The 13,860-nt window shown below is 45.3% G+C and overlaps 1 protein-coding gene across 1 annotated transcript; it reads left to right on the plus strand.

Annotated features, from left to right (window-relative positions):
• The first annotated feature begins 10,380 nt into the window (after positions 1 to 10,380).
• Positions 10,381 to 13,459, plus strand: LOC135290740 (cyclin-dependent kinase 4 inhibitor B-like). Its single transcript, XM_064404697.1, has 2 exons — positions 10,381 to 11,010; positions 12,493 to 13,459. Exons 1-2 carry the CDS (start codon positions 10,663 to 10,665, stop codon positions 12,754 to 12,756), a joined length of 612 nt encoding a protein of 203 aa, XP_064260767.1. The 5' UTR covers positions 10,381 to 10,662; the 3' UTR covers positions 12,757 to 13,459.
• The last annotated feature ends 401 nt before the right edge of the window (positions 13,460 to 13,860 follow it).

Here is a 13,860-nt window from a genome sequence, read left to right on the forward strand (position 1 = left end):
AGAAGCACTTTGACTTCAATAAGCAAGCCAGGTAGGTCCAAGGTAGTGCAAGTATGTTTGTGGTCTGTGTGTGCGCAGCGATGTCCTAGAATGTCAGGATGCTGTCACAAGGTACCTGCATTTGCAAGAACAACTGCCCAGTATTGCTTCTTGCTGCTGTGCAGTGTCCCAGATGCAGGTACTGTGCTGCTGCACAGGGTGATACTGAGCAGCTGCAGATCTGGCCTGTCCCGGTGGACAGTGACCTCATTACATAGGCAGAGTAAATTGGTGGGGGTGAGGGGAGCCTGCTTGCTCTTCTTATGCAGATGGAGAAGCTTCATCACATTTGTGCCAGTTGGAAAGTGTCACGCACAAGAATACAAGTCACGAGTTGTCACCTGAGCCTGCTCTTCTGTTTTTACACCTTCCTCAGCTTCTGACAGTGAGCAAGGGAAGTACCTACAGGACAAAGTACTTCACATTCCTTGTTGTTAATTGGTTTGCAATTTGAAGTAAACATTTGGAAAACTCATGGTATCAAAGAGCCACTGAGCCACTAAAGTGTCCTTTTGAACGGAACCCTTGTCATGAGGTTGATGTCATTCAAATGAGGTCACTGATAAAACCAAGTCAAATATACACTGATACTTGTTAGTCATCCCCTAGTATTAGTTACTTATCAGAGAAGTCATTATAGATGTCAAAATATGAATAGACTGTACTACATATTAACTATTATTCAAGATTTTTTTTCAAGCAATATGGCAATGAGTTTTGGGGAAAATTTTCAGTTCTTTAAAGCCATTGAGTCATAATAGTTTCAATTTAGAAATCTTCTAATGTGACAACAAATTCAGGAGAAAGTTATCTAACATAACAAGCTGGTTGTCTGTACATTTTGCAGCAAAAATCACAAATCAATTTCACTGTGCCTCAGCTTGTACTTGTCTCCAAGTAAGAGACTTTGAATTAACAAAACCTTACTTCCTCTCTCCTCCTTCAACTTTAATATAAGGCCCTGGGATGGGACAGTTTCCTTTAACAAGGTAAATTCATTAAAACATGTGATTCGAAAATATACAGCTGACCTTGCCAGGCAATGACTGCCACACTGAAATCTTGCTCTGCAGTTGTGGCAGTGCCTGAAGATTCACACCTGCAGTATTTGTGGGTTTCTTTCCGGCAGGAAATGTCATGCCACACAGATTCATCTCTCTGGCATGGTTGAAAAAGTTGGGGGTTTTTTTTGCTGCCCTACAGGATCTGGGATACAGGGAATGAGGTTATGAGGTTCTGTCTCTTGCTCTTGCTAACATCCTCACAAACAACCATTACTGAGCTTTCTGTCTACTGATGAAAGCTGATATATGCCAGAAGCCTCAGATTGTGTGATACTCAATAAACAAAGACATGGCAAGAAGGAAGGATGAACTCTTTTTTTGCCATGTCGGAGCTGTTTCTTGCTGCATCTTAGGAACAGGACAGTATTAATAAATTCCAGGGCTACTAAAATTCTCAAACAGGCATTCCCTTGTTTACTGGAATAGAAAAGAATTCCGCATTCTGAGTGTTTTTTCCTAGAGATATGCTAAAACTTTGCAAACACAGAGGTATAGCACACCATTTACTGGGGTTTCCCGAAGGGATTCAATCTTTGATGAGTGCTGGGGGTCTTTTTGCGGGTCCCCATGATTGTTTCAGCTTGCTTCAAAGCCGCAGCGCGGCGCGTCCCGTCCCCTCTCTCCCCTCCGGCGGCCGCGCTTCCTCTAGATGGCACACGCACCTCTCCTAAAACTCGCACCCGCCTCGACATGGCATTTGGCAGCTTTTCTCGCTGCTATTGCAAACTTTAAAGCAAATAAAAAAGCAGTTCCGCTGCCAGGGCAGCGAGCGAGGCTGCAGACCCCGCAGGGCGAGGCAGGGCAGCAGGTGTGTGTGAGGCACCGTGCTCGATATCCCCCCGTAAAGACAGCGACTGCAAAGAGTAAAGGCGTTCCTCAGGAAGCATGCGCTTGAAAAATTGCAGTTGGCTTTGAAATCTAGGGGTAGGGTATGGAAACGGTTGGAATGTTAAAGTCAAGTCAGTCTAACAAAATATGAATATTCAAATGTAACCGTGTGAAGAATACAGAAAAGCCTAATTCTGCCCCAGAGCTGCCTCAGAGCAGCCTTCCGTCTCCCACAGACATGGAGAGGTCTGCTTACCATCAGCCCCAAAAGCAGGAGCCATGTCTGCTGGAGCTGGAATGTGCCAAGCCCCTTCACATGTGCTGCCCCTGCCTGGTCTATTTTGCAACCATGGCCCGTGGTTGCATCTGTCACAGGTATAACATCCATGTATCCATTAAAAACAGTATCCCATTGCTTGCAGGCATTACCAGTGGATGAACACGACACTGACTACACACCCCATTTCTCCACTACTGGGTGTTGCTCTCTGGCAGTAATCTTGTTAATCACTTCCTCACTGTACTCTTTCCTCTGTGTTTGGAAGTCCTAGTGCTTACTACTGTTTGCATATATGCTGTTAAAAATGTGGGGGTTTTAGGGGGAGAAGGGACAAACAAAGAAGCAAACAGACATCTTATATTTATTTTATTCACACAACTTTATTCATCCAACACTCACAGTAATGGTGCTCTGCTTTGCTGTCACCTCGAAGCAACACCAGAGATATAATAGCACATAAACCTAGGATGGCCACAGACCATCACCATCATATGCCATGTAGGTATGTATAAAATCAGAAAATATAAAGGGATGAACTTAAGATTACAAGGAACAATTCTCAAAGTCTTCCAAGATTCTCCAGTTTCTCAGTGCTGACTGTTAAGCAATCACTCTTCTAAGTTTTAAAATTTGCTTTTTTAAAATCCACATAAAACTTTGCTAGTCAGAAGTCCTCATATTCAATTGGGTGGATGGAAAAGCTATATTCAGCACATGTGGAGGAAATCACATGCTTCATACACGCTGTAGAGACCTGAAAATGACACCAGCAAAACTAACCCACTCTTGGGAGGCCAGCAGGGCACCTGCTGCAGCAGGTGGTACACTCCTGCACCCAAGGTTTCTGCCTCTCAGCTTGGTACAGTCATTGCTCTGAGCCCAACCAGAAGGGCTGATGCAAGCCTGATGAATGGAGACATGGCAAGCAGGTCCTAGGCTGGGATTTAATGGCTTTCCTCTGCAAAGGAGGCTGTCCTGCCAGCTGTAGAATCCCTGTCATCACTGAGGAATCAGACAGGAAGCTGCACTTCACATAATGAAGTTTTGCTGCGTGAGTAATAGAAGAAGGGATCCTGAGCTGTAAAATGTCAGACTTTGAAGGGAGCAGCTAGCACAATCAAGCAGATGTACTGCATTAGTACATTACCGGTCACTGCAAGATTACACAGCGTGTGGAACATGCATTAAACACAACAGAAATCAGTAACTGAAAGGGAAGGAAAACAAAAACAAACCTTCAGCTTTCCCTTATTGTAAAAAATCCATCTTTCCTTTTCAGTAAAACATTTTGTACTTAATTAAACTGGGAGTTAATAAATACAGCTTTATAGAGGACTGCACAGTGGTTAAGAGTATCTGAGACTATAGGAGTGGTAACTTATGTGCAAATATCCTATGACAGGAGGGCACAGTGCCATTCCAGAGGCAAGAGAAAGCAAAACACCTGTGTTTCCTAAGCAACAGCCTTTTGTGAATATGTAACTTGAAAACAAACACATGTCCAAATGTGCTTGACAGCAGCCATCATAGGCTGTCCCCAAGCCCCAACAAAACAGCATGTGGTAATTCATTGTCCCACACACAGCAGTTTGCACTGCAGCATCCACAGAGCAGCAAAAGCAGCAGATTAGGTACATACCCCTGCTACGCTCAGCAGCTGCTCCATGCCTAACTACTCAGCCTCTGCAGGAAAGCAGTGAAGGAATTAGAAGCTATTCCTGCCCCTGAAATAGGATGCCAATGGTTGTTTGGCATCAAAAACACCCTGAGCTGCTTTTTTCTTTTTGTCTTTATTTCTTTTTTCCTTATTTTTTCTTTTTTTCCCTCCTTAAAAAAAAAAAAAAAAAAAAAAAAAAAAAAAAAAAAAAAAAAAAAAAAAACACACACCACAGACTGATAAAGCTATTGTCTTTTCCTCACTTTGAGAACAATGTGTCTGTGGCTCACAAAAAAGATGGTTGTGCTTTCACTAGATTCATTTCACCAAAGGCTGTGGTTCTACAGTGACTATATGTAGCCAAGCTAAACAGAAATATGAAAAGAAATAATGAAATATAGCATCATGAGAAACAAGGCTAGTCAGGTGACTCATCTTTTAAGAGAGAACCCTAAGGCTGCAAGCAGTGAGGAATCTGATATCCCTCTCCTGATAAAATCTCTAGAATCTCAGTGGCTCCTCGACCATGAGAAAACTGTACTTGTTCATAAACAAAAATGTCTAACCTACATTTCTACAGGATTGTTCTTTGACAGGTAGTCTTACCAAAGTTTTTCTAGAAAACACTGCTTACATAAGAAATTTAAAATGCAATATGACACAAGGCTTTCATGGGCTTTACCACTACAATAAAAAAAATAGCCAGAAAGTAGTTTTAATGACAGAAATCTTAAAGCTTAACCAGTCTAATAAGTAAAAGATAAAACACAGACAACAGTGATCTCCTCAGGTAAAAGCAGTTTAGTTTGAAACCATATCATACTCTCTTTTTTGTTTAAAACTATGTAGTCTATGTATGTCTTACAAAATATGCCATTCTATTTGATGAGATCATATATGCACAAGAATTCCAGCACTGCCAAATTATACATTTGAGGTTGCTTTAAAACATTTGTGTCAAAATACTCAGATTTTACTGAGCTTTACTGTACCCTGGAGCTACAATACATATTAAAAAAAAACTAATAAGAAAGCTAGGAAAAACTGTCCATATTCAAAAATGGAATGCAAGCTAGATAGAATCTAAAATTACAGCCTATGCCTCCTTCTCCAAGGCAAAAGAGATTTGCTTTGTAATTTATCAAAGAGCCAGCTAATAGGTGGAAAAATAAATATGTTTTAAGTATCAAATAGCTTAAGGTAAGTTCAGTCAGATCAGTGTCTTGACACAAATATTTTAAAGTGACTTCAACTGTACCATCCCTCCTGCAGCACAGAAACCCATACATTTACCTGACTAAGTGTGAGGTTTGACTAAAGCCTCAGGCATCATCTGCATACCCATGTTTCCACTTTCTAGCTATCGCAAAAGAGCTTTGAATAGCAAATAACAAAAGACCAAGATAGTGGGAAGACTTGGTTTTGATGTCTGAGAGACATCAGGTAAAGCTGACTTGTCAGAGTAAACACGTCCTTTATTTTGGAAAAGTATAAAGCCTCATGAATAAGAGAAATTATCACAAGACAAGGAGCTAGAGAATGCGATATTTGGAAGAAAACTGCTTTTGAATTTGAAAATACTCTAGTTTTCAGCTACACACCTACTTCCAGCACTTGATGAATGTTCCAAAGAAAGAATGCCATGGTTAGAGTCAAGCTAATGCTTCACTGTTCTTATGAATTTATATGTGCTTTGGCATGACCAGTCTGTGTGGGAAGAGAGAGGAGCTGCACTGTGGGCTGTGGGACACCTCTGCAGAAGCACCTGGCAGCACAAAGGAGCACACAGCAGCACAGAGAGGTACAGGGCAGCACAGAGGGGGCTGTCTGCACCTGACCTTGGGTGGAGATGCCACTGAGCAGATCCCTATGGCAGAGGAGCCTGCCAAAGATGATAGACAGGTGAACAGGGCATGATCACCCCAGAGAAGGACATTTAGAAAGCTGATGTGGCAACATGGGATAGGTCACGTAGTGAGAATTACCATGTAAGGAAATACTGTGCCTTGAAATAAGCTATAGAAACAGCTTCTGTGTACCAATGAGTGATTTGGATTCCCTGCCAGTCTGAGTTCATGTCTCGGTTGCTTACAAGTCTGGGCAGTGACATTATCCTGTTTCCTGCTTTCTGATAGTCAGCTTATAGTTCTATGTGATTAGGTAAAAGAAAGATCATAGATTTATGAAACAGGTTTGAAAATATACCACAGGAGATGATAAAATTAAGAGACAAGCTAAAGATCACCTAAATTGCTTGGAATTATAGCGTAATAATCTAAAACATGTTATATAGTATCTCATACCTTGGGTTTTCAATAGCTGTACTGAATAGAGATTCCTCCTCTCCTCAGTAGTCTGCCAAACAGATTGGGAAGATCAAGTTTGGTATTCCTAACAACTAATTTTCAAGCTGACCTACAAAGCAAATTGGTCTAGAGGGGAAGGAAACTCCTAGTGCTTCTCTTTTTCTTAAAACTTCACAGGCTTTACAAAAGTGGGACAAAACTAATTTAATACAAATTCTTTGCAGGTCAGCTTCTAAAAAACATCTTCATCTTCTCCTTGTGTTCCTTACTTAAACATAGAACAAGCACAGCTGCCAAGAAATTCAGAAACATTTACTAAACACACACAGCCAGCAAAGCTTACTTTGCAACCAGCTGACATATGGTCTGAATAAAGATCAAAAAAAGTAAGTAATCCTTGATGTCTGTTGTCTCAGGTAAATCAAATTTCTGTATGTTGTAATAATGTACTAAATTGCTCTGTATGTTGTAATAATGTACTAAATTGTATACTAAATTGTAAAATAATGTACTTTGACTCCCCAGCCCCATTTGGAATAGTTTGACATGAGCTGAATATGAGTTGGCCGTAATTGGGAAATCGTTTTCCTTTGTTGCCTGTGGGGATATAAGATAGCAATAAAGGTCCAATAATCAGTAAGGATAGTTTACTACCAGATTAAATTGAACCTACAGAATCTCAGTGTGCTTGTATGCAGCCCAGCTGTAGTGAGAAATCAATAGCTTTTTGCTGATTTTGGCCACGACACTCGTGATCAAAATGGAAAAGGCTTATGCAAGGGGACTGATTCTCCATAGCAAGATGATTGGTATGTTGCAGCTTTGGCAGAAGTCTTGTCCTTAGTAATGGTTATACCAGTGCATACACTTGGGGAATTGATTAAGTGTTTCTTTCATGCTAATTATGAATTTTATGTAACTTTGCAACATAGTTGTTGATTATGGAAGCTGCCTGTTACATGCCTGAAGCTTAGCTTAGCCCTCAGCACAATGCCTGACTCACAGTCTTCTTCAGACAGTGGATGACTATTCCCTGGAATTGCAGAATCACAAAGCCCATGGACAGAGTGTGTGGAAGGTTTTAGTTTGATTTTTATACTGAAAACATATGAAACTCAGTACTCTTTCTCTCACTGTCCTTCAGGTCTATGACCACAATTGTTACACATATAGGTGAGCCAAAGGGTCAGAGGGATTTGCACAGCATTGTACAGTTAAAATGACAGGGACATGAGAAATATTACTTAGATTCTAGGAACTTCTGCTGCAATAGCCACAGATGTGAAGCTGGGGCTGTGCAAGACTTTGTGAACTTAATAATGTGTCCTAGATTCTGCATTCATGTCTTGCTCTGCAGCCAGTTGAATCTCTGAATGTGAAGGCATATAAAATGAAAGTTAAAAAGGAAAAGACAAATAAAAACCCTAAATCTGGATAACACATTTTTTGGTGTTGTGGTTTATCAGGATTTCCGTAGTACAAATCATTGAATCATTGGAACAAACGTGTGACATCTGTGGATCAGGGAATTCTTCCTGGTAGAGAAAAAAACATCACTCTCAAAAAAAAAAAAAAAAACAAAAAAAAAAAAAAAAAACAAACAAAAAAAAAAACCAAAACCAATCAGAGATAGTTTACAGACAAGGTAGCTGGCTAGCATCTGGTTTGGTGTTTTGGTAGCTTAAGTTCTTCAACATAAGAAAGTGATTTTTGTTTTGTTTTGTTTGGGGTTTTTGTCGTGTTTGTTTGTTTGTTTTGATGTTTTTGTTGGGTATTATTTAGCGGTTTTCTGTTTGGTTTTTGTGGGGGTGGGAGGGTGCCATTGGTTTTGATGCTGTTGGTTTTCTAACAGAGTAGTTTCTCTACCACTGATTAGGCTATGCTGGGAGAATGTTTTATCAAAGAACCACAAGAAACCAAATTACATATCCAACATGATAAGCAAATGTGGGAGCAAGTTGCAAGGTAAATTTGAAAAAAAAAATTCAAGTTTCATCTGTAAAACTTACAATTTCCATAAGAGTGCACACAGAGAGATCATTGCATACACAGTTGGGCAAATTGCCATAAAATTGCCAGAGGGGTGTCTCTGCAGTGTTTTGTAGTGCTGATGTCCACTTCCCTTGAAATAATATATAAAGAACAACTGGTTAAGAAAGAGAAGATAAACTTCCAAAATACTGTCAATACCTTAACAAAGAGATAAACTAAATTAGAGTTAGTGTTTTTATACTTCTGCTTGAAACAATCGCAAAATTCTTTCAAGTAGAAGTATAAAAAGTATGGGTTTTTTCTGTTCTGGCTTATTTGCATATTTATTTTGATCCAGAAGAGGAATGTTAGTGTTGTCCATCTTCCCACTTCCCAGAGAAGGAGATCCAGCTAAGGGAAGTACAGAACATTCTACTCCAAATGTAACTACTTAAAAGGTGTCACTTAGAAGAAAACATATGTGGGACAAACTGCCAATATTTTTTTCCTCCAGGAAAAATTAGGCTGGTGTTTTTGAGCAATACTAAGTTGACTACACATTATGTGTACTAATGAGTATCTTCTTGAACCCCCCAATGTCTCTCTTTTCTCTTTTTGATTGTAGAAAATGGTATTGTTGCACTGCTTGCAAGGCCTTTCTACTTGCCAAGAGAATTGTATTTATTTGGCATTTTGTCACTGTCAATATACATAAGTAATAACCCTGCAGCACAGAAAGGTGTGACACCTCCCTAAAGGACTGTTTTGAGGTCATGATTGTAAAATTTTCCTTTCCAATATTAACTTTGAAAGAGGAAGGTGTCACTTCCAACTGGGTAGCAGCTTCTTTAAAGCTACCATCAACTGGACAGTGAAATTGACCTTCAGACAGTAAATGCATATTCAGAACAAAAGGAGAACTCTGTCTAAGATTCCAGATCCGAGGCAAGCAGTTTCCAGCTAAAATATCTTTTTTTTGCTAATGGACAGGATTTCCTTTCTTGGTCAGGAGAATGAACATTTATGAATTTGCAAAAGGGAGAAGAGAACATTTATGGATTTGCTGGAGGGGAGTCTTTCCTAATGACAAAGTGTGGGTTTTTCTGATCTGCAAGAAAAAATTATGAAGGACTCCTTAATTTGTCATTCATATATATTTGACAGTGCTACTTAATGATGTTGGTAGGAAATGCCACCCTTATGAAAGCCTTGTCAGAATTCTTTTTATTTGTTTTTTCCTGTAGCTGAGAATCAGGATCAATACCCTATCTCTGTGAAACTGATTCTATAATATTGCCCTTTACTGATGCTGCTGTAAAGATCAGCTTGCAGTGTTTTCAAGGCTTAACTATACTGCTCACAGCTTGGGTGTTTCCATTGTACGGTGATCTACATACCAAGGTATACAGATTAAACTATCCCACTTATTTCCTTTTATATAATGTGGAGTTCTGAAATATCATTATTTTCACATTTGTATGGCATCTGGTGCTTGGAAAATTCATTAGTAAAGAGGAAAAAAAAAAAATAAAATAAAACCACCAAAACACCAAGCCAAACCAACCAACCAAAAAACCAAACCCAAGCACAAGGAAATCGCCAGACCATGTTTAAATGCTCACTTACTTAACCAGAAGCAACAATTTTATCAAGAAGCTCTTTATTGTGAGCGAAACTTCACTCATTTCTAAGCAAAGTGTAATGATGAAGAAGAGTTTGGCACTAGGCCACTACAGTTTTAGGAACGATGCCCGCCATGGCCCTCACATGCGGGGCTTTAGAAAGGCGGCTCCGGGAGGCGGGGCGGCGCGGAGCTCCGCGGCGGCGGGGGAGCTGTCCGTGGTGCTGCCCGCGCCGCCGCCGCCTCCCCGGAGCTCCGCCCCGGCCCGCCCGGGCCCCGGGGGCGGGCGCGCAAGCCCTGCCCTCCCGCCGCTGAGCTTGCTCGTTCCCAGAGGCCCCTGGTTGGCTTGTAACTTTTTTAAGGGAAAAAAAATAAATTAAAAAAAAAAAAAGGCGGTTTAGGCGGTGAGGTGAAGGCGTCGCAGCCGCGATTCTTGTCTCAGTGGAGGCCGTGCTCACCGCTGAGCCCGCTGTCCTTACAAAGTGTCCCTGCCAACTAAAAAAGCAGAGAGACAGGAGCTCGCAGCTCACCCAGGGGAAGGGAAGGAGGGGCGGGTGCCCCTCACTTCTGCGCCTCGGGTGCCGACGGGCGTCCCGAGGGGGCGAGGCGGCAGCGCCGGGGGACGGGGCCCTGCTGACATTGGGGCCGCGCTCCCGGGACAACTCTCCTTATGCCCCGCTCTCGTTAAAGTTTTTTGCTACTTTTGCTCCTCCCCTGCCCCTGCTCTCCTCGTGGCGTTCAGGCACTGTTTTAGACGCTGCTGCCCGCAAGAGAACAAAATAATAGACGAACACAAAAGATGGAGAGAGAGCCTGCCCCGCCGCCCGCCCAGCAGCCCGGCCCTCTCTGCGCAGGTCGCTCCGCCCCGACAGGGTGAGGCCAGCGGCGGCACCGAGATGGGCCGGGCGGCAGTAGCTGGGTGGAGAAAATCGAGAGCCGGGAGCCTCCGCCGCATCCTCGCAGGTGGAGGCGGCCTGGGCGACAGCGCGGGAGCCTCTGGGCCGGGGCCGCGCCGGGGCCGGGCCCGGGCGTTCCCAGGGGCCGGGGGCGGCGCGGGCAGCGAGGGGCGGCTGCGGCGCCGTGCGGGGCGCGGCGGCCCGGGCACGGCGCGGCGGGCGGCGGGCCCGCTGGCCGATGAGCTGGCCAACGCCGCCGCCCGCGGGGACCTGCAGCGCCTCAGCGAGCTGCTGGACGGAGCGGCCGACCCCAACGCCGCCAACTCCTACGGCAGGACCCCCATCCAGGTAGGGAGGTGGACTGCTGGCGGCGGGGCGGCGGCCGCGGCCCTCCGTGCCCGGCCCGAGGGGCGCTGCGGCAGCCCCGGGGCAGCAGCGGGCCCGGCCGTGCCCCTCAGGGGCCGCCCCCCGTCACTGGGCTCGGCTGCTGTCGAGCCGGCGCGGCACAGGGGCTTCTCTCGCCTCTCTGGGAAGGACAAAGTCTTCTCCGGTGACGGTCGCAACAGGGAGGTTTTAGTCTTAGCAACTCTTTACTTTGTTTGAACCATCTGAGACAGGATGACTCAAATCCGAGAACTTCAATGCTCATCTCGCAATAAACGTGCGATAAAATGTAACAAGTCAGGTTTATGGAAATAATCTCCCTTTCGTTACACCTCGTCTTCTGCTTTATATGACTGCATTTTTTTGTCTCGTCTCCCGTGGGAAAAAAAATTAAAATATATATATATATATTCGGTGGCTCTCACGAACAGAAATACGCGGTCGCGATAGCCTTGCCCAGGTGACGCTGCAGGTAAACAACGAGCAATGCCTGTGGGGCTCAGTCTGCCCACATTTTACACTCGCCTGAACGTGTGGATAGACGTAGTGCCCGGAGGTGTAGTAGAGGTTATATTTATAAAGGCTGAGTTAGTTTTAGGGGTAGTTCTAGCCAGCTTTTTATTAAAATTTCAAAATAAAACGAAACTGGAATAATCTGAGAAGCTATATTTAAGTTTTGGTGCCAGTGCTTGCGAAACACTCTCCGACTCAAAATGTCGGTGGAGCATTTCACTCGAAACAGGTATTTGTTGCCATCCTGCAGTGCTGTTCCTTTTTTGCTTTTGGATTTTCTTTTCCCCAATCTTCGTGGCAGGGACTTATCCCCTGTGCTGAACACACTGCTGGGTGCGCTGGGGAAGCCCAACTGAGAAAACGGCGCGGCCGATGGGGTGGGCTGCCCTGGACACGCGGGTGAGGCAAAAGGTTCATTCGCTCCTGCCGGTGAGGGAAGACGCGGTGGGTTCCCTCCAAGGACAAGGACGCTCTGGGGAAGTGTCACGGATGCGAGCGGAACGCTGCTCCGGCACGGTTCCGCGGGGACCGGTGCAAAGCGACTTGGGACGAGACCTGGGTTTCTATGGGAGCGCACCGGGAGAAGGGCGAGCCCGTTCCCCCGGTTCTTGTGCTCCGAGCCTACCGACTTCCCGCTCCTGTCGCGGAGCAATCCCAGTGTGCATCCACACTTCCCGACTCCGGCAGGAGTCCCGCACCTCTCTGCCCCACCTGTTCTCTCCTGTCCTCTAGCGTGGGTAAAGGAGAGTTTTCCAATACGGCACAACTCCCCCGACGGGTACAAGTTCTCCGCCGTTCGTGGCACGTCCAGAGCCGGTCTCTGTGCCCCACCGGCGGATTTTCTTCTCCTTTCCATTGTACATCTCCGTTCCTTCCGGGCCGAGCGAGAAGCCCGAGCTCTGCGGCGGGCGCTGACGCTGTCTCTCCCCGCAGGTGATGATGCTGGGCAGCCCGCGGGTGGCCGAGCTGCTGCTGCGGCACGGAGCCGACCCCAACCGCGCCGACCCGCGCACCGGCTGCCTCCCGGCGCACGATGCGGCCCGCGCCGGCTTTCTGGAGACGCTGGCGGCGCTGCACCGCGCCGGGGCGCGCCTCGACCTCCGCGACGGCCGCGGCCGCCTGCCCCTCGACGTGGCGGCGGGGGGCCCGCACGGGGCCGTGGGGCGCTACCTGCGCGACCCTCCGCCCTGTGCCTAGCCCCTCCCCAGACTTACTGCCCGCGCCCAGTCGGGAGGCACCAAGTGGAGCAGTACTCATGCGATGCTGTGCATAACCCCGGATCGCGTTTCCCTGATGGATGCACAAAGGACAATATTCTTTGCTCATGGCCATATATTATCCTGCACTGGAAATGCTACGGCGCTCAGCAAGCCCCCTTTTTCACACAAGAGTCCAAACACTGAAGAGAAATATGAAATATGAAGTAGGAAGTACGAAATATGAAGTAAGAAAATACTAAATGTGAAAATATTAAATAGCCAGTATTGAATATTAAATATTAAGGGAAATGCCCGCACAGAGGTATGGTACTATAAACCCTTCCTCTGTTTTGATGGGGCCGCATCTGGACTTTCTGCTCCGGCTTGCTAGCTCTCCATCTGAAAAAGATAGGAGACGTTTCAGAGTCCCCCTGTTTCAGACAGCCCCCTGTTTGATTTAGGTTAAAGCGATCTGAAGGGGTGCTGAAGCCTATCCGCCTTTCTCCGGCAAAACCGGCTGGACAGCAGGATCAGTGCTTCCTGGTGTGATTGCAGCTTTGGTAAATACCTCATTAGAACCACGTAGGATCCTGCGCATGTCTGTACACGTACTGACAGCTACACATTCGTAGCTTTCCTTGTGTAGGCTGCAACTATAGGAGCTGGAAGGAGAAAATAAATAGAAATTTGTATCTCTGCAAGCCTGACACTATCCTCAGTTGAAGTACTCGTTGTTTTAACAATTTGCAAGTGACCTCTTCTAAGTTATAGTACTTTTAAAAAAATCACTTGATTGTGAAACCAAGGCAGCCAAAAACGAAAAATTAAAAATCATACATCTGAGCTCAACTCCAGTGCTTCCCAAGATGCTCGGAGGTGACACATTTGGTGAAGAAACAAGGAAACCTTTGAAACAGCTCTGCTGCTGGTGGGGGAACGAGGAGCGGGGTTATCTGTTAATTGCATGACAGCCGACACGCTGGCTGCTTCATCGCAGGGGAGTTGGATATGAGCACCCCAGGAAAAAGATACAGCGGCAGCCCGGGCTCTGCCGAGGTGGAAAGAGGGGGCGGGGAGACCCGATCTCAGCGCAGCGAGTCCC

This window comes from Passer domesticus, chromosome Z (genome assembly GCF_036417665.1).
Source record: "Passer domesticus isolate bPasDom1 chromosome Z, bPasDom1.hap1, whole genome shotgun sequence".
NCBI lineage: Eukaryota > Metazoa > Chordata > Aves > Passeriformes > Passeridae > Passer > Passer domesticus.